The sequence below is a fragment of the Bufo bufo genome, chromosome 6 (assembly GCF_905171765.1).
Source record: "Bufo bufo chromosome 6, aBufBuf1.1, whole genome shotgun sequence".
Classification (NCBI taxonomy): domain Eukaryota; kingdom Metazoa; phylum Chordata; class Amphibia; order Anura; family Bufonidae; genus Bufo; species Bufo bufo.
Genome location: NC_053394.1, coordinates 248,989,765 through 249,014,590, shown reverse-complemented (window position 1 = coordinate 249,014,590; position 24,826 = coordinate 248,989,765). Strand labels below are relative to the sequence as shown.

Here is a 24,826-nt window from a genome sequence, read left to right as displayed (position 1 = left end):
GGTGAGCATTATTCTGGAATCAATATTTACCTGTTCTATATGGTATTACCCTATAGTGCGCCTTTCTGTCTAACAGCACAAACTACGCCTGTGGATTTGATCCTTCTACTAATGGAGGCACTCTTGGGGAGTATTATCACTAGGGATGAGCGAATCGACTTCAGATGAAACATCCAAAGTCGTTTCGTATAAAACTTTGTTTCAATACTGTACGGAGCGAGCGCTCCGTACAGTATTAGAATGTATTGGCTCCAATGAGCCGAAGTTATTACTTTGCGAAGTCTCGCGAAACTTTGCATAATAACTTCAGAAATTGATTTATACTTTAAAAAACTATTTCCCGAACTCAGGTTCGGTTCCAAGTGGTAAGGAAATCATTATAAAGATTACAGATTAATTTAGATAAAAAAAGGGGAAAAAATGCAGTAAAAAAAAAGTATAACAATCGCCAATTTTGAAAACAGAACATACAGTAAACGTGCTGAAGTGCAACAGGTTCCCCATAACATTGCACATGAGAACAATTATTGTCCTTTGTGATTTCCAGTAATCAACTTCTTGATGAGTAAAATTGAAATTGAATTGTCTATTGACAGAAACTGTTTTCTATCTATAAATCTTGACATCCACCAGCTACACCATTAACCATTGGTATTTATAATCTCCATTGTACTAGACATTCAATTATGGAGAATAGTTGTACATGGAATTATGCTTATGGAAGCACCATGCTGTGCCTACTGTTGGCTCCGTTCTGTGCTTCCTACTGCTGCTGCCACTTCATTTTAGTAATATTGGATGGCGACAGTGGTTAATCCCCGATGACACATCCTAAGATATAGGCCACCAAGATCTATACTTAATCAATCCCATTAATACATAAAACTGTCCCATCCCTGTGCTTTCCAGGGACTTTTCTAATATGGTCACTGTAAAGAAATCAAAGACTAGTGATGCATCACGTTCTTCACATGTATCCCTATGTTGCAGTTTTGTGGATTGTTGAGCCTGGACATCACATTTGTGTGAAATAGTGATGTTTTTATGAGCAGACAGGAGCACAGATCACAGGGACAGATGGTATTCGAATCCTCGGATGTTACGAGGCACATACATTACTCCTGTTGTCAATTCTGTAGGAAAGGGAACAATATTTCTAGGCAACAAGCACCTTAATCATTGGGCATATAAAACATCAAAAAGACACATCCCTTAAAAGTCAACAAAAAGGAAAAAGTAATAAAAAGCAGTCTCTGTGAGATTCTGCTACCCTGTGGAACCATTTGGAATAGTACCGCCTAAAGGAAAACAGTAATGTCTATTGGTGTCCAGGTAAACCATTTATATGTTTGACACTGGGTGGCAATTCTGTGAGATACAAGCAGTCCAGGTACGCTTTTAAAATTTCAGAAACCATGGATCTATCTGGAATCATCTGTGTCATCCCATATATCGCACCCTTAAGAGAAAAAAAAAAAAACATTTATGTGAAAATCAGCATTTCCAGAATTCATTTTACTAAGGGCTCATTCACACGACCGTGGTTTTGGTGTGCATCTGAGCCGCATTTTTTACAGCCTCTGGTGTGGACCCATTGACTTCAATGGGGCCGCAAAAGGTGCAGACAGCACTCCATGTGCTGTCCGCATCCGTTTCTCCGTTCCTATTCTTGTCCATTTTGCAGACAAGAATAGACATTTCTATAATGGGCCTCCTGTTGAGTTCCGCAAATTGCGGAAGGCACACGGGCGGCATCCGTGTTTTGCGGATCCACAATTTGCGTACCGCAAAACACGGCATGGTCGTGTGAACAGGCCCTAAGGTGTTAATGGCTACCGGATTCCTATCAGACCACTTTGTGATATAAAAACAAAACTAACATTGAGGGACTCCCTTGGTTCTCCCATTAAATTCTTCATACAATATAAAGTATTGAAATAAAATCAAGTTACCACTCCAGTAGCTTTGGCTCCAGGATCTTCCATGATCACAGACAATGAATCTCGGACATCCTTCACAAAAAGTTGCGCTACTCCAGGTTTTGTGTGCAGCAATGTGAGACATATATGAATACTGAGGAAAAGAAAGATATTACACTGTAGGAGATCACACAATACAACCTAATTCATCACACACGATTACTAATAAAAATAGATGGACACAATGGGCCAGATTTATCATTAGCTCAAGTCAGAATAATGGAGTTTAAGCAATCGCTTAAACTGCACAAAAATGTGCAACTTTTTTCTGCTCTGCACTATGCTCGCCAGTTTTCTGAAAGTGGGCGTGTTTTCCTATGTAAATGAGTCTCTAGACAGATTTACTATTGCGACTATTTAAAAAGTCGCTAAAAAGTCACAAACAAATGCGCAATTTCACTCCAGTGAGGACCATGCTTACCTTTGAGACTTTTTAATATAACATGCGACTTTTTCATAAAGATGTGCGACTTTTGTAAAGCTGCTTACTGACGGATAAACTGCTACCGTCAAACCACATTTATTACAGTCTTAAAGGGCCGATCATAAATCTGACTTGGCTAAAACTGACTTTAGCCATATGTTAAAGTGGAGTGAGCTGTCAGAGTAATGATAAATCTGGCCCAATGTGTGCTGAATCTATCTACATACAATTATCACTTTCTATTAAATAAATTGAAGTTAACCCTTTCATTTTTTCGTTTACGTTTCTTACCCCTTGCCTTTCTGGGGCCATAACTTTTTTATTTTTCTGTTCACATAGACATATGAGGGCTGTTTTTTGTGACAAAAGTTGCACTTTCTAATTCCACCATTTAAGGGATCGTGCACACGACCATATGGCTTTTTCAGTGTTTTGCGGGCCGTTTTTAACTGATCCATATTTACGTTTTTGTTTCAGTAGTCTTTCTGGTTCTGTTCCATTTTTCGCTTTCGTTTTTTCTGTATGGCATATACCGTATACAGATAGAAAAAAATTGGGCTGGGCATAAAATTTCCAATAGATGGTTCCGCAAAAACGGAACAGCTACGGAAGACATACGGAGTACAGTGTTCCATTTCTTTTGCGGATACATTGACTTGAATGGAGCCACAGAACGTGATTTGCGGGCAATAATAGGACCTGTTCTATCTTTGAACGGAACGGAAAAGCGGAAATATGAAAATGGAATGCACACGGGGACACTTCAGTTTTTTTTGCTGACCCATTGAAATGAATGGTTCAGTATAAGTAACGCATATTGAACTAAAAAAACAGCCAGTATACTGAACGCTCGTGTACATGAGCCCTAATATTGTATAGCTTAGTGGAAATCTGGCAAAGAATTCCAAATGGGTTGAAATTGGGAAAAAAACGGCAATCCCTATACAGTAAAGTCAGTTACTTTCATTCTCCAGGTCAGTAAGATTACGGGAATAACACAAATGTCAAGTTTTTCTTTCATTTTTATACTGAATAATAAAAGCCTTGACAAAAATATATTTTCTTTCTTTTCATCACCATATTCTGACCCCTATAACTTTTTTGCAGTTATGTGTATGGAACTGTGTGATGGTCACTTTTTTGTAGGGCGATCTGTACTTTTTACTGATGTCATTTTGGGGTGTGAATGACTTTTTGATGATTTTGATGGGATAAATATCTTTATATTTTAATAGTATGGGCATTTTTGCACGCAGCAATGCCCATGATGTCTATGTTTATTTTTAAAATTTTATGTTTTAAAATTTTTATTTTAGGGGAAAGGGGGAGGCAATTTGAATTTTATACTTTTTTTGATACTTTATTTTTTAAAAAACTTTATTTTTTTAACTCATAGCGAACTATAAAAAGCAATTATTACATTATTTCTTTCATACACTCCAATGCATCAGCATTGGAGTCTATGGGTATTATACTGTGGTCCTATGGAGCTCTGACACCCTACAGATTAGCCGTTCTCATAAAGTGCCAATAAGAGGTGAAAAATGACGCACCATATGTACTCCTTTCATCCTCATATACTGTATACTAAAATATTTTTGTGAAGATTGTACTTACATATTTAATAAAGGTAATACATCTTTCATTACTTCCCTCTTACTAAATCATTTATTTACCCTGATGGAAATTGAAGTGTATTCAGATTCCAGCCTTTTGCTGTCAAAGAGGTAGACAGGCGGTAGATATCAAAAACTTTTGAACCAATTGCGATCACTGAAACCTCAGGATTCCCAAAAATAAAGATTTCTTTCATTTTTTGCAACCTTGAATAAATCAAAAATACAAATTGAGTAAAAATCCAATTATATGCCAGCAGTTAACATTGAACAGCGTTAAAAAAAAAGATAATAAAATAGAAATTAAAAAAATTTGATCTGGATCATGATGGCCTACACACCCAGGAGAGGCAGTCAATATGAGTTCAGTGGGGGTCTGACTCTTGGCATCCCTGCCGATCCTGAGGAAAGGTCATCAATATACAAGGGCTGCACAACCCCTTTACAATTCTGTTCCTGTTATTCCGCAGATCAAAGTATTGTGTTCCTCCATAGACTGACCCTGCATTCAGTGCTAACATTGTCATATTGTGTAGTAGTAACATTATTTAGCTACAGAAAAATCTTAATTTTCGGTTATCAAATCTAAATTAAAAATAACATCTATGTCCTCTTTAGAAAAGATGTTTCAATTTTAATTCCATTTCTAAGGTTACTTTCACACTGGCGTTTTGGTTTCAGTTTGTGAGATCCGTTCAGGGCTCTCACAAGCGGTCCAAAACTGATCAGTTTTGCCCTCATGCATTCTGAAAGGAAAAGGATCCGTTCAGAATGCATCAGTTTGCCTCCGTTCTGCATCCATTCCGCTCTGGAGGCAGACACCAAAACGCTGCCTGCAGCGTTTTGGTGTCAGTCTGACGAAACTGAGCCAAACGGATCCATACTGACACACAATGTAAGTCAATAGGGATGGATCCATTTTCTATGACGCAATCTGGCAAAATAGAAAACGGATCCATCCTCCATTGACTTTCAATGGTGTTCAAGACAGATCCGTCTTGGCTATGTTACAGATAATACAAACGGATCTGTTCTGAACGGATGCAGACGGTTGGATTATTTGAACAGATATTGTCTGTACAGATCCTTGATGGATCCGCACCAAACGCGAGTGTGAAAGTAGCCTAAGAGTACACAGCAGTTTTAGCCGTGACACATATTGTGCACGCAAGTATCGGAGCGTAGCAGTGCAGCCATAGGAATAAATGGAAATGCAGTGTGGATCAGCAGAGTTGAGTATTTTGTGACTTGAGTGTTATGGTAGCGGCAAACGCACGAGTCGCGCTGTGACCCCATTCATTCCTATGGCTGCCCTGCTACACTGTGAAAACTGGGCATGCAACATGTGAATACATTGACTACTATTTGACTTTCCAGGCTTCTGATATTGATGATTTGTCCTCAGGCTACGTCGTTCATATCTGATTAGTCCAACATCCAGCACCCCCACCGATCAGCTATTCCCTGAAGCCTCCAGCTCTGGAACCAAAACTGTGAATGGAACAGGAAACACAGCTCCACTCAAAGTGTAGTGGCCATGTGCAAAGAGCAGGACCGTGGTACAGTTACAAGGACGCCAAATTATGCAATGGGTCCAGATATGGGTATAGAAGTCTATTGTTTTTGTTCATGACGCCAATTGCAGCGTGCGCAGGGTACAGTCTCAGGGCCCTTTAAGGTGTTGCAACTCACGTACCAGGTGAGGAATGCCAGAGTGGTATAATGTCTCTGTGTAGTAGTAGGTATAGTGTCAACGGTGTCTCCTACCTGGGTACAGCTGGACTCCTGGATCCTGGCTCACTTGCAATAAATGAGTGTGTTGCTAGTAGGAGTAATTGAGGAACTTGGTAGCAATGAACGAGATCCAGACTTGAAATATAATTCAACTTGTCTTTACTGGAGGCACCATTAATCCATATGAGTTACAGCAATAGTCTTGGGTCCAATCAGGTATTGGCAATATGTGGCAGGGATTACTATCTCTTCTGCTTCTATCATATGCCTGGAGAATATGGCAGGAATCTGTCTTCTGCTCTGTCTATCTTCTGCTGTGTATGGGACTGACTAGCTGAGGAGGAATTTGGCTTCTCCTGGTCTCTGGATGGTACTCACAGTTAGCTCACAGGGAATGGCTCTTCCTGGAGATATGGAGGTGGCTGCTTGCTTGTCAACCAGCTGAGGCTGAAGGGCTCAGACTGGGAATGAAGATCTTGGGTCTCAACCGAGACAATATCCTGGCTTGGGATCCCTATTTCTGGGAGCTCCTACCAGCACAGCCTTCCCCTTGCTGGGGTGGCTGGAACACTAACTGAACTTCCTTCCCATCCCATGAGGCAGGACATGGGCCAGCCCACTTCTGCTCATAGAGGGGGAGCTAAACTGGAATGCACTATTCGAGTCTGGATATGCTAAACTGAACTAAGGCCCTGCTAAACACATTGCTGCCACCTGCTGGTGTATATGGAAATTACAGCAAATATATATAACAGGCTTAGAATATGCACATTTGTGAGAAATATCAAATAAAATCATATTATATGACAAGGCACATGTTACCAACAAATAGTAGCGGGGAAAAAAAGTTTAGTAACATAACTCTGGGATGTTACACATGCCAGGTTACTGCCGCTCCCATATTTACAGCGCTGAGGTGCAGTAACCAAAAACAGCCACTACACTTTGAATGGAGCTGTGCTTTCGGTTCCATTCACAAAGTTAGTTCCAGTGGCCAAGGATCCAGGGAATAGCTGATCGTAAGGGTTGGGGGAGGGAGGTGGTTGAACCTTCACCGATTAGATATTAATTACCTATTCTGAAGATAAGTCATCAATATCAGGAGCATAGAAAGCCCCTTTAAAGGGGTATTCCAGTAACAAGCTATCCCCTATCCACTGGATAGGGAATGAAAATTAGATCAATGGGGTTCAGACTGCTGGGATTCCCACCACAAGAACAGGGATCTTATGCCCCCTCAAAAGGAATGACGTGACAGTCAAGCAGGCAATCATGCATGCTGCCGCTCCATTCATCTCTATGGAAGTGTCAGAGATTGCAGAGTACATCGCACTTGCCATCTCTGGCCGTCCCATAGTGTAGGAGTAGAAAAGTGGGACGCATGCTCGACCACCACTCCTTTTAACAGGGCACACAGGACCCACATTCTTGTTAATAGTAGGGGTCCCCTCCCCCCAATCAAACAGTTATCCCCTATAAAGGGGATAGGGGTAACTTGTATCTAGAATATTCCTTTACATAAAAAAGGAAGACTGTAATCAACATGAGTGTCTTCTTTGTAAAGTAAGGAATATACAAACGATGATTTATTAGGTAGCTAAATTAATAAATCAAATCAACACAAGTTTACATACTCTTTTATGATGAATCGTGCAGTCAAAATTATATTCTTGGTGGCTTCAACATATCCGTCTTCCCCCATGTGCATCATTGTTGCCCAACAAGCAGCTACAATACCACCAGGTCGAGAGCCAGCTATAGAGGGAGAAGCATACAGTCCACCTGGCCAGTCTGATGCGACAAAGAACTGATAGTGCATATAGTCCTTGTGGCTATACAGTATCACTGAAGACCCTTTTGGTGCGTAGCCATACTGAAAGGAAATCAGATGAGAAAACCAGTGAGGCTAGTTTCACACTAGCGGCAAGTAACTCCTGCAGGCTGTTCCGGCAGTTGAACAGCCTGTCGGATCCGTGCTGCCACTAGTGCACGCGTGTCCCCGGACTACCGCTCCGGCCCCATTGACTGAAATGGGGGCGGGGCGGAGTTCCGGCGGCAGCACGGCAAACATGCCGAGAGGCGGCCGGAATAAATCTACGACATACTAGTCTAAAAAGTCAAATACACAGTTATTTAAAAGGGGTTCTCCGGGGATAAAGAAAATTTAAATATTTAAATTTTCCGTTATAAATATATTCCCAAGTACCTTTCATTAGTTATAATGGCTCCTTTTGTCTAGCGAGCAATCATCAGAAGAAATAAAATGGCCGCTGCCCTATTATTACACAGAAAACCTGTCCTAATCACACAGGAGGACAAGTTACTTTAGAACTGCCTCATCTTCCTCTCTGCTCTACTTGTCAGGGATTATAATCCTGAATACAGCTGATAAGATCTTTAGCTGAATCTCTGTGAGAATAGAGTTCATGAGGAGACATAAAGTACAGAGAAGACGGACAGGACAGACTGTGGTAATGTGGAGCTGTGGTAATGAAGACTGCATACAATAGCTGCTGCTCATTAGCCTCATCCCTACCTTTTTCTCTGTACTTCATGTGTCTTCAAGAACTCCATTCCTATATATATTCAGCTCAAGATCATATTAAAATGTACTCAGAATAATAATCCCTGACAAGTAGAGCAGAGAGGAGGATGAGGTAGGTCTTTAGCTCAGTGTGAACACAACACCTATAACAACCGGCTCAAATAAGACTCAAGCTAAGTATGTGTGCAATGCCGACATACTAGATTAGCAACACCAATAAGTAAGCATAGCACAGCTAATAATAAATAACTTTATTTCAACAATGGAGTAAATAAAAATACTTTACAATACATACAATGAATCATCGGATAAAAAACACACAGGATATATAGAGAATAGGGTTGAGCGAACCCGATCTGTAATGTTCGGGTTCGTACCGAACTTTAGGATTTTTGGACCCCGGACCCGAACATTTCAGTAAAAGCAGCCAATCAACAAGCGTTTAACTGTGTGCCCTTAGAAGCCATCACAGTCATGCCTACTAATGGCATGGCTGTGATTGGCCATTGCAGCATGTGACCCAGCCTCTATATAAGCTGGAGTCACGTAGCGCTGCACGTCACTCTGCTGTTACTAGTGTAGGGAGAGGATGCTGCTGCTGCTGCTGCTGCTGTGAGGGAGAGAATAGGACAGAATCTTTAATCAGAACTCCATTTGAACTCAGCAATCTGCATACATTTATTTGTGTGGGTGCAGTGCACAATCTTTTTACCCTGCCCTGAGCCCAGTGACAGAGAAAAATAACTTTTATCCGTCTGTTAGTTAGGTGGGCGGTGGCGGTGGCCATTTTATGCAAGCTCAGTGCACCAGCACTGCATATGTGCTTTTGTGACATTCAAATCGAAGCTTGAAATACTGCAATAATAATCTGGCTTTGAAAAAACACCCATTTTTGGCAATAACCTTCATTTTGGGCCTCTGCCGCATTAGTCAGTGTGCAATTTAAGCTAGAAATACAGCTATAATTTTCTGGGTTTTAAAAAACACCCTTTTTGGGCAAAATACACAATTTTACAGCCCTTGCTGCATCTGCACATGTGAAATTCAAGCGTTATATACTGCTGTCATATTCTGTTATTAAAAAAACAAAAAACATTTTGGGCAAAAAACTTAATTTTTCAGCCTTTGCTGCATATGTCATTGTGAGATACACCCTTTAGATACTGTAGTTCTATTCTGCTATTAATAAAACACCCTTTTTGGGCAAAATACACAATTTTACAGCCCTTGATTTATCTGCACGTGAGAAATTCTAGCGTTATATACTGCTGTCATATTCTGCTATTGATAAAAAACCCATTTTGGTCAAAAATCTTTAATTTTGGCCTAGTCTGCATCTGTACGTGTGAGATACACCCTTTAGATACTGGGGTTCTATTCTGCTATTAGCAAAACACCCATTTTGGGCAAAAATCTTTAATTTTGGCCTAGTCTGCATCTGTACATGTGAGATACACCCTTTACATACTGTAGTTCTATTCTGCTATTAATAAAACAACCATTTTGGGCAAGATCCTAAATTTTAGAAATATGAGGAGCGTCAAATAATGGACATGGCCCAGGTCATAGTGCTGCTCGTGGAGCTCCTGTTGCAGGGAGAGGACGTGGTCGATTTGTGCCAGCTACATGCACAAGTGAAACCCCTTCCTCAGGTGCGAGTAAGCGACAGAACCTGCAGCGGTATTTGGTCGGGCCTAATGCGGCTCTACGAATGGTGAGGCCAGAACAAGTACAGGCGATAGTAGATTGGGTTGCTGACAGTGCCTTCAGTTCCTTCACATTGTCTCCCACCCAGTCTCCTGCTGAAAGATCAGAGTTAGCACCTGCAGCCGATGTTCATCAGTCTTTCACCTCACCCCCTTGCAAATCAGCCAAGCAGTCTGAGCCCCAGGTCATGCAGCAGTCTCTTCTGCTTTCTGATGACTCTGTTAGCAGGGTTTTCCAGGGCCATCCACCTATCCCTGCCCCAGAAGTGGAAGAGATTGAGTGCACCGATGCCCAACCACTTATGTTTCAAGATGAGTACATGGGAGGACAATCGCAGCACGTCTCGGAGGATGATGAAACACAGGTGCCAACTGCTGGGGCTTTCGAAATTGTGCAGACTGAAGAGGAGGGCAGGGGTGAAGACTGGGTGGAAGATCATGTGGAGGACGATTAGGTTCTCGACCCCACATGGAATCAAGGTCATGCGAGTGACCTGTATAGTTCGGAGGAAGAGGCGGTGGTCGGACAGAGCCACTAGCATAGCAGAAGAGGGAGCAGGGTGCAAAAGCGGAGCGGTCGTGCCGTGGACAGTACGCCTGCTATTGCCCACCGCAGCAAGGGACCGAGCACACTAAAGCCCGCTCTAAGGAGTTCCCAGGTGTGGCAGTACTAAAGACAATATGATGACGACAAGACACAAGTGGTTTGCACGCTGTGGAATCAGAGCCTAAAGCGAGGCATAAACGTTCTCAACCTGAGCACAACCTGCATGACCAGGCATCTAAGTGCAAAGCACAAGCTGCAGTGGAGTAGACACCTCAAAAACCAACAAAGGTCTCTGACTCCTCCTGCTTCCTCTTTTGCTGCAGTCTCAGCCTCTTCATCCACCTCTGGAGTGACAGTGCCACCTGCCACCCCGCAAACAGAGGATCTGCCAGCAACACCACCATCTGGCTCACCAAGCATCTCCAGAATGTCCCACGGAAGCATTCAGCTCTCCATCTCCCAAACACTGGAGCTGAAGAGGAAGTACCCCAATACCCATCCCGCGATGCCTAGCCCTGAATGCCAGCATTTAAAAATTACTGGCCTTTGAAATGCTGTCATTCTGTCTCGTAGGGATGGAGAGTTTTAAAGGCCTTATGGCGGTGGCTGTCCCACAGTACGTCGTGCCCAGCCGCCACTACTTTTACAGGCGAGTCATCCCTTCCCTGCACAACCAAGTGGGGGACAAAATCAGGTGTGCACTGACCAACGCCATCTGTGGCAAGGTGCACCTCACTGCGGATACGTAGACCAGTAAGCACGGTCAGGGATGTTATATCTCCCCAACAGCACACTGGGTAAATGCAGTGGCGGCTGGGCCTAAGGCTGTCACCACCAGCTCTGTGAGAAGATCTGGCAGACGTTCTTCTCTACCTGTTGTATGATGTTCTTTGTTTTGGTTTCACTTTCTCATCTCCTTTCCTTCTCCCAGCTGTCACCTATTTGCACTGATTGTCTCCCTTTATATTCCCTCCCATACTGCCTCACTTTGCGGTTTATACTTCTTCCTGGATTGTGTTCACTGCTGGAGGCTGCTTCTCCTGATTCCTCAGATAAGTCTGTTTCCTTTATTTGTGTTTCTTGCTGGCTTGATTGTAGGTGACCCTGACTTCGTCCGTATTAAGTGCAGGGAGCCGGTGGTCGTGTCCCCTCACTATTATAGGGTTTTCAGGTGTCACATAGTATAAGGTACGAGGGCATGCAATCGTCTACCAGAAAGATCTTTGCATGGGCATAGCAGTCAGGGAGAGCTGTAGGGGTTTTATAGGGCTCACCCATATGCTCCTTAGTTTGGGATCAAGCCAGTCGGATGTTTATTTATAAGTTCCAGCTTTCTGCAACACCATCCGTGACATTATAAACCGCCATAACCGTCTTAAGCATGGATCCGCTTTCAGCCTTGATTGACCGCATGCAAGGTCTTTCACTGGAGGTGGCAGATCTCCGTAAAACTGTGTCTCAGTTTCAGGTGACCGGTTCTGCTTGCGTTCATGGAGTTTGTTCCGAGCCTAAGATCTCGCTTCCGGATACGTTCTCCGGGGGTAGTGAGAATTTTGTTCGCTTTAGAGAGGCTTGCAAACTCCATTTTTGCCTACTTCCCCATTCCTCTGGTGATGAGGAGCAGAGGGTGGGGATCATCATCTCGCTGCTCAGGGATAACGCTCAGTCTTGGGCCTTTTCACTGCCGGTCGGGGCACGGCCCCTCCGATCGGTGGATGAATTTTTTGTAGCCCTGGGACAGATATATGATGACCCGGATCGTATTGCTCTGGCTGAATCTAAACTGCGTCTTTTATGCCAGGGTAAACAGTCCGCAGAGATATATTGTTCAGAATTTCGGAGATGGGCAGCTGATACTGGTTGGAATGATGCTGCACTCCGAAGTCAATTTTGCCATGGTCTTTCGGAAAGATTGAAAGATGCATTTGCTTTTCATGAGAGACCAGCATTGTTAGAGTCAGCCATGTCTCTAGCTGTTCGCATTGACAGGCGTCTTAGAGAGAGAGAGGAGACTACTCCTTCCTGTCATATTCAGTCCAAGGACAGTGGGCAGTGGCGTAACTACCGGGGAAGCAGGGGAAGCAGCTGCTTAGGGGCCCGGGCTGCCAAGGGGGCCCGGCGTCCCGACAGCGTGTGTGACAGTTTATTTTCAAGTTAGTTAAATATCGCTGTCTTAATGTTCAGGGCCCCTTCACAGCAGCAGCGGCTGACCAGGCCCCCTCGCTAATGTGATCTAATCTTACTGTCTTCTTCAAGGGCTTCTGTCACCCCACTAAACAGTTTTTTTGTTTTTTGTTTACTAATAATCCCTATACTGTGAGCTCTGCATTCATAAGCTAAATAATCATTTTGGTTCAGTAGAATTTGATAAAAAGCTATTTTTAAAATATGCAAATTACCTTGCTACCAGCAAGTAGGGCGGCTACTTGCTGGTAACAGCCACATCCTCCGATCCTAATGACACCCCCTCCGCATTGTGATTGACAGGGCCAGGGAACGGAATCGTTCTCTGCTGGCCCTGTTAGAAATCTCGCGCCTGCACCATACCTGTCTTCAATCGGCGCAGGCGCACTGAGAGGCGGCCGCTGGCTCGACCGCTCCATCCTCAATGCGCCTGCGCCGATGACGTCATCGCATACACCCGGAAGAGAAGGAAGAGAAGACGCAGGCGCATTGAGGATGGAGCGGTCGAGCCAGCGGCCGCCTCTCAGTGCGCCTGCGCCGATTGAAGACAGGTACGGCGCAGGTGCGAGATTTCGAATTCTAACAGGGCCAGCAGAGAACGATTCCGTTCCCTGGCCCTGTCAATCACAATGCGGAGGGGGCGTCATTAGGATCGGAGGACGCGGCTGTTACCAGCAAGTAGCCGCCCTACTTGCTGGTAGCAAGGTAATTTGCATATTTTAAAAATAGCTTTTTATCAAATTCTACTGAACCAAAATGATTATTTAGCTTATGTATGCAGAGCTCGCAGTATAGGGATTATTAGTAAACAAAAAACTGTTTAGTGGGGTGACAGAAGCCCTTTAAAGTCTTCTGATGTGTCTTGGATTCGAACCCACAACCTCCAATGTATCAGTGTATCAGTGGCAAAGCATTTACCCTCACAACTATAAAGGCTACGTTACAACTGATTGAAAAAATATGAGACTTCTACTGTTATAGCTGGCTAAGTGTACATCTATATACATTACAGCTGCCCCAACACACCCAGCACTGCTATATCTCTATATGACAGCTGTCCCAGCACACTCAGCTCTGCTATATCTCTATATATGAGCAGCTGTCATGTGTATAGATGTACACTTAGCCAGCTATAATAGTAGAAGTCTCATATTTTTTCAGTCAGCAGCAAGGCAGCTGTTATGGTCTTGTGGTTAAATGCTTTGCCTCTGATACAGAAGGTCGTGGGTTTGAATCCCAGCAGAAACTTTTCTGAAATACAAGCACTGACTCCATATATGGACATACAGGGCGGGACACAGGAAGAGGCTGCATCGCATCGCTGACATGGAGGTAAGTAGAAGTGTTTATTATTTTTTTTTAATACCCGACTGTTACTGCCATGGGGGGAGCGGGGGGCACCTGATACTGCCACATGGGGGGAGGCACCTGATACTGGCACCTGGGGGGGGCAAAGGGGGGTTGGCACCTGGTTGGCACCTGATATTGGCACATGGGGGGGGAGAGGCACCTGATACTGGCACATGGGGGGAGGCACCTGATACTGGCACATGGGGGGAAGAGAGGCACCTGATACTGGCACATGGGGGGGAGAGGGGTTGGCACCTGATACTGGCACCTGGGGGAGGAGGGGGGGTTGGCACCTGATACTGGCACATGGGGGGGAGCGGCACCTGATACTGGAACATGGGGGGGAGAGGGGTTCGCACCTGATACTGGCACCTAGGGGGGGGTTGGCACCTGATACTGGCACATGGGGGGGAGAGGCACCTGATACTGGCACATGGGGGAGGCACCTGATACTGGCACATGGGGGGGAGAGACACCTGATACTGGCACATATGGGGAGGCAACTGATACTGGCACCTGGGGGAGAGGGGGGAGGTTGGCACCTGATACTGGCACATGGGGGGGGAGAGGCACCTGATACTGGCACATGGGGGGGAGAGGGGTTGGCACCTGATACTGGCACCTGGGGGGAGGGGGGGTTGGCACCTGATACTGGCACATGGGGGGGAGAGAGGCACCTGATACTGGCACATGGGGGGAGGCACCTGATACTGCCAACTGGGGGGGAGGGGGGTTGGCACCTGATACTGGCACATGGGGGGGAGAGAGGCACCTGATACTGGCACATGGGGGGGGAGAGGGGTTGGCACCTGATACTGGCACCTGGGGGGAGGGGGGGTGGCACCTGATACTGGTACATGGGGGGGAGGGAGAGAGGCACTTGATACTGGCACTTTTTTTGTGGGGGGGAGATGGCACTATGATACTGGGACATGTGGGGGGGAGGAGAGAGGCACTTGATACTGGCACATGATGGGGGGGCATCTATGGGGACACTTACTGGCACATTATTGGGGGGCATTATGGGGGACACTAGGCCGGCAGCCTATCAGAGGCCGGACACTGAGGGGCATCTACTGGGGCACTATATATGGGGCATTTTATACTGGTACATTATGGGGGGCACTAGCAGGAAGGGGGAGAGGAGCACTATGGGGGAATTTACTGGGGGCACTATATAGGGGTATTTTATACTGGGACATTATGGGGGCACTATGGGGACATTAGCTCAACTGGGGGCATTACAAGAGGGTATTTTTGCACTGTCACATTATAAGGAGAATTAATACTACTGGGGGGGGGGGGGGCTTATGGTGGGCTTTATTACTCCCCCATGGTATGAGCCCCCTAGTAGCAGCACCAGCCTCTCTCTGCTCTGCTATCCCTCTGCCCCTTCTCCAAATCCTTATTATGAAATCTTTCTCATTAGGATAAAGCACAACATCAGCTCCGCCGAGCCCTAGGCCAAAGTGTGGAAGTGGTGTCCGAGATCCCCAAGGGCCAAGTAACTGTAAGTTTTCATGTGAAATATGTTTATGTTATACACATATAGCATCCACTGTGCCACACAATATACAGTATACCGCTACACTGTGCCACACAATATACAGTATAACGCTACACTGTGCCAAAGGAGTGGTGTTTACACAGGGGGAGGGAGGTGCGAAGCGCGCCGGGGGGGGGCCCTTACAAATATTTGCTGTGGGGCCCAGTCACTTCTAGTTACGCCCCTGACAGTGGGGCTGTCTCATTCAGTGCGCAGGGATCTCAGTCTCTTTCAATCCCCTCTGAGGAGGAGGCCATGCAGCTGGGTTTGCTTGCCTCTGATAGTAGAGGATTCAGCTCTCAGAGGAGGGTTTGTTTCTGTTGTGGGGGTATAAATCATTTGGCTAATGTTTGCCCCTCTAGGAGATTCATGGAGTTTTCTGAGGGTAATAAAAGAAAAAAAACCTCTAAAAACTTTCCATTTGCTACTATTGGCAAGGTTGATGCGGAAATTGAAGGTTTGCCATTTACTTGTAGGTCCCGTTTTCTCCTACCTGCCAGGGTGGCGCTAGACAGCAAGAACATTGTTTGTGAGATTTTTGTAGATAGTGGAGCAGCTGTCAATCTCATTGATAATCAATTTGCAATAACGCATGGTTTCCAGGTATGCACTTTGGAAAAGGATATACCTGTTTTTGCTATCGATTCCACTCCACTTTCTCAAAGATCGTTAAAGGGCATAGTTCACAATATCCGTTTGACTGTGGGTGACGCTCATGTTGAGGATATGTCATGTTTCGTCTTAAGCGGATTACCTACTCCTCTAGTGTTGGGGCTACCCTGGCTCACTAAACATAACCCCACCATTGATTGGCAAGCAAGGCAAATAAATGGTTGGAGTGAGTTTTGCAGAGAGAATTGCCTCACGGCGTCTCTGAATTTCCGAATGTGTTTTCCGAAAGTGGTGTCCAGGAGTTGCCCCCGCACCGGGAGTACGACTGCCCTATTAATCTCATCCAAGGCGCCAAACTGCCAACATCACGTCTATACAATCTCTCCCAACCTGAAAGAGTCGCTATGCGTACTTATTTCTCTGAGAGCCTGAGAAAGGGACACATCCGACCCTCGAAGTCACCTATTGCCGCTGTTTTTTTTTTTGTTAAGAAAAAAGATGGTTCTTTAAGACCTTGTCTGGATTTCAGGGAGCTGAACCGTATCACGGTTCGTGACCCATATCCGCTTCCTCTGATCCCGGACCTGTTTAACCAGATTGTTGGGTCTAAGGTTTTTTCTAAGTTGGATTTAAGAGGGGCATACAACCTAGAAAGGGTCAGGGAAGGGGACGAATGGAAGACGGCCTTCAATACCCCTGAGGGTCATTTCGAGAATTTGGTTATGCCCTTTGGTTTGATGAATGCTCCGGCCGTCTTCCAACATTTTGTGAACAGCATTTTTCATCATTTAAATGGGGAAATTTGTACTGGTGTATCTGGATGACATTTTGATTTTTTTCTCCTGATATCAAGACTCATCGAGACCACCTACGTCAGGTCTTGCTGATTCTACGGGATAATAAATTGTACGTTAAACTGGAAAAATGTGTGTTTGCGGATCCGGAGATTCAATTTCTTGGTTTTCTTCTCTCCACTTCTGGTTTTCGCATGGACCCTGAGAAGGTCCGCGCTGTGCTTGATTGGGAGCTTCCTGAGAATCAGAAGGCGCTGATGCGGTTTTTGGGTTTTGCCAATTATTACAGAAAGTTCATTTTGAATTATTCCTCTGTTGTTAAGCCACTCACTGATATGACTAAAAAGGGGTAGATTTTTCTTCGTGGTCGGTAGATGCGCTTAAAGCCTTTTCTAGTATCAAAGAGAGTTTTGCTTCCGCTCCCATTTTGGTACAACCTGATGTCTCTCTACCTTTTATTGTTGAGGTGGACGCTTCTGAGGTGGGTGTGTGTGCGGTCTTATCTCAGGGTCCCTCTCCTGCCAAATGGCGACCATGTGCCTTTTTCTCAAGGAAACTCTCCTCTGCAGAGAGAAATTACGATGTGTGAGATAGGGAGTTGTTGGCCATCAAATTAGCTTTTGAGGAATGGCGCCATTAGTTAGAGGGAGCCAGACACCCTATTACCGTGTTTACAGACCATAAGAATCTGGCCTACTTGGAATCGGCCAAGCGTCTGAACCCGAGACAGGCCAGATGGTCTTTGTTCTTTTCTAGGTTTAATTTTGTTGTTACGTTCCGCCCTGGGGTTAAAAATGTGAAGGCAGATGCCCTGTCACGTTGTTTTCCGGGAGGGGGGAACTTTGAAGACCCGGGTCTCATTTTGGCTGAAGGGGTGGTCGTCTCTGCTCTTTATCCTGATTTGGAGGCAGAGGTTCAGGCAGCCCAGGCAGAGGCTCCTGATCTTTGTCCCCCTGGGAGGTTGTTTGTGCCTCTCGCTTTACGACATAAGGTTTTTAAGGAGCACCAAGATACTGTCCTTGCTGGGCACCCTGGGAGCAGAGCTACAGTGGATCTCATTGCTCAGAGATTCTGGTGGCCGGCTCTTCGTAAGACGGTGGAGGGTTTTGTGGCAGCCTGCGAGACCTGTGCTCGTGCCAAGGACCCTTATTCACGGCCATCGGGTTCTCTCCTCCCGTTACTGATTCTGGTAGTAGTGGCGCATTTCATTCCCTTTCCTGGGTTACCCAATGCTAAGACGCTGGCGCAAGCGTTTGTTGATCACATTGTCAAATTGCATGGCATTTCTTCAGACATCGTTTCTGATAGGGGCACGCAATTTGTTTCCAGATTCTGGAAGGCCTTCTGTTCTCGCTTGGGGGTTCTGTTGTCGTTCTCTTCTGCTTTTTACCCGCAGTCAAATGGTCAGACCAAACGCGTCAATCAGAATCTGGAGACATATCTGCGCTGTTTTGTGGCGGAGAATCAGGAGGATTGGTGTTCTTTTTTGTCCCTTGCTGAGTTTGCTTTAAATAACCGTCGCCAGGAGTCCTCTGATAAGTCACCATTTTTTGGTGCATATGGGTTTCATCCGCAGTTTGGGACATTCTCTGGAGAGGAGAGATTTTTCTTGTCTTTGTCATTTATTTGGCAAAAGATTCAGGGTAATCTGAAGAGGATGAGTGAGAGATATAAGCGTGTGGCGGATAAGAGACGTGTGCCTGGTCCGGACCTGAATCTGGGGGATCTGGTGTGGTTGTCTACAAAGAATATCAAACTGATGGTTCCCTCCTGGAAGTTGGGTCCTAGGTTTATTGGGCCTTACAAGATCTTGTCCGTCATCAATCCCGTTGCCTTCCGTCTTGATCTTCCTCAGACTTGGAAGATCCATAATGTTTTTCACAGGTCCCTATTAAAACCTTATGTCCAACCCACTGTACCCTCCTCTTTGCCTCCTCCTCCGATTGTTGTTGATGGTAATCTTGAATTTCAGGTCTCTTGGATTGTGGATTCTCGCATTATCCGCGGTTCTCTCTAGTACCTCGTTCATTGGGAGGGTTATGGTCCTGGGGAGAGGATGTGGGTCCCAGTGGCGGACATTAAGGCCACTCGTCTCATCAGGGCTTTCCATAGGTCTCATCCTAAGAAGGTGGGCTCTGAGTCTCCGGAGTCCACCCGTAGAGCGAGGGGTACTGTCACCACCAGCTCTGTGAGAAGATCTGGCAGACATTCTTCTCTACCTGTTGTATGATGTTCTTTGTTTTGGTTTCACTTTCTCATCTCCTTTCCTTCTCCTAGCTGTCACCTATTTGCACTGATTGTCTCCCTTTATATTCCCTCCCATACTGCCTCACTTTGCGGTTTATACTTCTTCCTGGATTGTGTTCACTGCTGGAGGCTGCTTCTCCTGATTCCTCAGATAAGTCTGTTTCCTTTATTTGTATTTCTTGCTTGCTTGATTGTAGGTGACCCTGACTTTGTCCGTATTAAGTGCAGGGAGCCGGTGGTCGTGTCCCCTCACTATTATAGGGTTTTCAGGTGTCACATAGTATAAGGTACGAGGGCATGCAATCGTCTACCAGAAAGATCTTTGCATGGGCATAGCAGTCAGGGAGAGCTCTAGGGGTTTTATAGGGCTCACCCATATGCTCTTTAGTTTGGGATCAAGCCAGTCGGATGTTTATTTATAAGTTACAGCTTTCTGCAACACCATCCGTGAAAAAGGCGGATAGCAGTTTGGCACATTTCCTTCCACCACCGAGGATTGCAGGGCGCTTCAGTTTGCCTCCTGTTGCTTCCTCCTCCTACTCTGCTTCCTCATCCTCTAACGGCTCCTCATCCGGTCAGCGTAACACCTTCACCACTAACTTCAGCAGAGCCAGGGGTAAACGACAGCAGGCAGTTTTAAAACTTATCTGTTTGAGGGACAAACCCCACACCGCGCAGGAGCTGTGGACGGGCCTTGAACAACAGACCGATGAGCGGTTGGTGCCAGTGAGCCTCAAGCCTGGCCTGGTTGTGGGCGATAATGGGCGAAATCTCGTAGCAGCTCTGAGACTAGCCGGTTTGACGCACATCCCTTGCCTGGTGCATGTGCTGAATTTGGTGGTGCAGAGATTCCTTAAAAATTACCCCGTTATGTCAGAGTGGCTGCATAAAGTGCGGGGCGTCTGTGAGCACTTTGGGCGTTCTCACCCTGCTGCTGTTCGCCTGTCAGCGCTGCAGCGTAACTTCGGCCTTGCCGCTCACCGCCTCATATGCAACGTGCCCACAAGGTGGAACTTCACCTTGCACATGCTGGCCAGACTGTGCGAGCAGCAGCAGGCGATAGTGGAGTTTCAAATGCAGCACGCACGGGTGAGTCGCTCTGTGGAACAGCACCACTTCACCACCAATGACTGGGCCTCCATGAGAGACCTGTGTTCCTTGTTGCGCTGTTTCGAGTACTCCACCAACATGGCCAGTGTCGATAACGCCGTTCTCAGCGTTACTATCCCACTTCTATGTCTCCTTGAAAAAACGCTACTGGCGATGATAGAAGATTATGTGGCACAGGAGGAAGAGGGATCATTTCATAGGGTTTCCTCCGGCCAGTCATTCACAAGTGGCTCCGAGGGTGTGTTTCTGCCCCCACAAACGCCAGGTCCACAATTGTCCAGCCAGGGCACGGTTCTGGAGGATGATGAGGTGGAGGATGAGGAGATGGAGGAGGAGGAACCTTATTCACAGCAGGGTGGCACCCAGACCAGCTTATGGCCATCACTGGTGCGTGGCTGGGGGAATACAGAGGACACAGACGATACACCTCCCACAGAGGACAGCTTTTCGTTGCCTCTGGGCAGCCTTGCACACATGAGCGATTACATGCTGCAGTGTCTCCGACCGCCAAGTTGCCCACATTCTAACTTGTGCTGATTACTGGGTTACCACGCTGCTGGATCCCCGTTACAAGGACAACGTACCGTCCTTAATTCCGTCACTGGAGTGTGATCGTAAGATGCGCAAGTACAAGCACACGCTGGTAGACACGTTGCTGGTGGCATTCCCACAGTGGAAGCACAAGGCAAAGGAAGAGGAAGAGGTCACCAACGCAACTGAGGCACCACCAGCACCTCAGAAGGCAGGGTTATCATGGCCGAAATGTGGAAAAGCTTTGTCAGCACGCCACAACAACCAGCACCACCAGCTGATATGGAACATCTTAGCAGGGGGCAGCATTTCACCAACATGGTGGAGCAGTATGTGTGCACATGCCTACACGTACTGAATGACGGGTCTGCCCCCTTCAACTTCTGGGTTTCCAAATTGGGCACATGGCCTGAGCTTGCCCTTTACGCCTTGGAGGTGCTGGCCTGCCCTGCAGCCAGTGTATTATCTGAACGTGTGTTTAGCACAGCAGGGGGCTTTATCATAGACAAGCGCAGCCGCCTGTCCACAGCCAATGTGGACAAGCTCACGTTCATTAAAATTAACTAGGCCTGGATCCCACAGGACTTGTCTGTACCTTGTGCAGAATAAACATGTATACCGGCCTTACCCAGCCATTGTTATAATACAGCGCAATTGCTCCTTGTTGTATTTTTGATATTTCCCACTCTTTTGGGGTATACCCTAATAAAAAATATATATAATAAAAAAATTCAAACCAAAAACCAGTATTGGCTACCTCGTCCTCCTCCACTGCCACTTCCACCTACACTGTTACATCCCCCACCTCCTCAAACTCCTACTCCATATGGACCTCCACCTCATAAATCAAGTTTTTTTTTTTTTTTGTACGTATTTTATTTTATGTCATTTCACTAATTGGTCTGTTACATTTTAGGGTGAAATTCACCAATTTTTGGGTGTGATATACCATTGCTATACCTAGTAGACAGGTTAAAAAAATCACTAATTTGTCTGTTACATTTTAGGGTGAAATTCAGCAATTTTTGGGTGTGATATACCACCGCTATACCTAGTAGACAGGTTAAAAAAAAATCACTAATTTGTCTGTTACAATTTCGGGGAAATTAACCAATTTTTGGCTGTGATATACCCCTGCTCTACCTAGTTGACAGCTTAATAAATTTCACACATTTTTCTGTTACATTCTTGGGTTGACATTTTACAATTTTTGACGTGAATAAACCCCTGCTCTGCATAGGGGACAGGGACCGAAATTTTTTAAAATAATCTGTTCCTTTGGTGGGTGACATTAACCCATTTCTGGCGATGAAAAATCCCTACTCTGCATAGGTGACAGGGACTTAAATTTCTAAAATTCGTTTTTATTTGGCCCTTTCCTTCGATCCTTCTGCTTTAATAACTTTTCCCATATTTTCGCTCGATAAAAATTAAATTTCATCCATTTATCTCCCTTGGATGTGGTCTCTCTTTCTCACGCTCCCTCTCCGGCATGGAACCCTGATTCAGCGATAACCATGATCAACATGGTAGGCTCAGAAAAGAACATCGAAAGTTGATAGAGAAGATATCCAAATGGATGGTGGACGTCACGGGGGCACCTCTGCATAGGTGACAGGAACATAAATTTCTAAAAATCTTCTGTTACATTGTCAGGTGACATTTTACCAATTTTGCCGGATAGAAACCCCTGCTCTGCTTAGGTGACAGGGACTTAAATTTCTAAAATTCGTCTTTAATTGGCCCTTTCATTCAATCCTTCTGCATTAATAACTTGTCCCACATTTCCGCTTCATCCCATTGCAGCCATTGACCTCCCTTGGATGAGGTCTCCCTTTCTCACGCTCCCTCTCCGTCGTGGAACCCTGATTCACCGATAACCGTGATCAACATGGTAGGCTCAGAAAAGAACATCGAAAGTTGATAGAGAAGATATCCAAATGGATCGTGGACGTCACAGGGACGTGCGATCAGACAGAAGTTATCTAGAGTCAACAAAGTGGCAGCAGGGCCTCTCCTGTCTAATGTTTCCTAATCCAAAATACCACAGTGGCATTCCCTGTAATTTTTAATTAATCATTCCAATAAGAGGGCATCTTAAGAGTCCTGTATTGTTATTTATCGTCACTACCTCCCCGAGTCGGGAGTGGGTAATTGCCCCGCACACCTCCTCCTTTCCTTCAATTCTTCAGTTTTAATAGCTTCTTCCATATATCTGCTCGATCACAATTACATTTTGATCTCCCTTGGATGTGCTATACCTTTCTCACGCTTTCTCTCCGGCGTGGAACCCTGATTCACCACTAACCGTGATCAACATGGTAGGCACAGAAAAGAACATCGAAAGTTGATAGAGCAGATCCAATTGGATCGTGAACATCACAGGGACGTTCGACATGATGGGGCAGTATGTTTGCACACGCCTACAAGAACTGACTGATGGTTCTGCCCCTTGCAACTTCTGGGTCTCCAAATTGGGCACATGGCCTGAGCTTGCCCTTTAAGCCTTGGAGGTGCTGGCCTGTCCTGCAGCCAGTGTATTGTCTGAACGTGTGTTTACTATGACTGGAGGGGGTTATCACAGGTTATATTTCCCAATGTTTTTGGGGTGTAAAATAAAAATAAATTAAAAACCAAAAAGCAGTGTAGGCTACCTCCTCCTCCACCGCCGCTTCCACCTACACTGCCACATCCACTGCCTCCTCAACCTCCTACTCCATATGAACCTAGTCCTCCTAGATCAAGATTATTATTTTTAATTTTTATGTATTTTTGGTATTTTAGGTAATTTTTCTATCCACATTTGTTTGCAGAGCACTTGCCATGCTCTTAGCCACATTTTGATGCCATTTGCAGCCCTCTAGCCCTTTCCATGACATTTTTACAGCCATTTTAGTGCTCAAAAGTTTGGGTCCCCATTGACTTCAATGGGGTTCGGGTTCGGCGTCAAGTTCGGGTCCAGTAAGGGTCCCGAACTCGAACTTTTTTGTGAAGTTCGGCTGAACCCGTCGAACCCGAACATCCAGGTGTCCGCTCAACTCTAATAGAGAACCATAGTCTGGATACCATACCAAAACATGTAATAAATAGATAGGTAATAGACGGAACAGGAGCTAAGACAAGTAACAAATGCCAGTGTGCAGTAAGATAATCCTGACCTCAAACCAATAGAAGACTACACTAAGCCAAATGAGTTTTCGTTGGTAGCAGGGGAGGGAATTGGAAACGCCTCCTGGCCCAACCTGAAGTTAAATGGATCTTTGAGTTAAATACCATTACTCCCATGAACTTAATAAGGGTTTAAGTTTTGCTCCATTTCTATAACTGTTTCCTCCATATCCTTCTGCCATGTCATTATATATATTCTATATTTATATTTTGTTCATATATCCAATCCTCCTCGCTATTGATGTGGTATTCTTGTTTACACACTTTTTTGCTTTCAGGTGTCGATCATACTGGGGGTATGATGAATACATAGGCATTCTTTTGCCTTTATTTGTGTTTTTATGTTTGGTTTTAGAATTGGTTTTAATTTTGTCCTTCTTGTTATTTGTTAGGTGTGGCACTCATATCATTCGGTTGGACCCCCAAGTGTAACAGATATTTCTCTGTCAATGGATTTGAGATGAACAAATACTTAGAAAGACCAAAGGAAGTGTCAAGAATCTATTGTAGTGGCCTTCATTATTACTATTTTGTTGTATTCCTCTTTGCATATTTTTTATCACATATTTTCAAATTTTTCTCACTATATATATATATTTTTATACATATTATATATTCTCATTTATTTCTATTGAATATGATTCACTATTTAATTTACTTTCACGTTTGATGCTTACCGTGTCACCCCCTCTTGGTTGCTACTTTTTACTTATTTATTTATTTATTTATATAT

The 24,826-nt window shown here is 45.1% G+C and overlaps 1 protein-coding gene across 2 annotated transcripts in view; it reads right to left on the bottom strand.

Annotated features, from left to right (window-relative positions):
• Positions 1-266: 266 nt before the first annotated feature.
• The window catches only part of LOC121004076 (sphingosine-1-phosphate lyase 1-like), a 247,803-nt gene continuing 223,243 nt past the window's right edge, over positions 267-24,826 (bottom strand). For both annotated transcript variants that reach the window (XM_040436155.1, XM_040436156.1), the window contains 4 exons: positions 7,388-7,626; positions 4,080-4,226; positions 1,953-2,073; positions 267-1,459 (listed from right to left, as the gene is read on the bottom strand). In XM_040436155.1, coding sequence (XP_040292089.1) covers positions 1,319-1,459; positions 1,953-2,073; positions 4,080-4,226; positions 7,388-7,626 — 648 coding nt within the window. In that variant the 3' untranslated portion in view covers positions 267-1,318. The remainder of the gene's footprint in view (positions 1,460-1,952; positions 2,074-4,079; positions 4,227-7,387; positions 7,627-24,826) is intronic.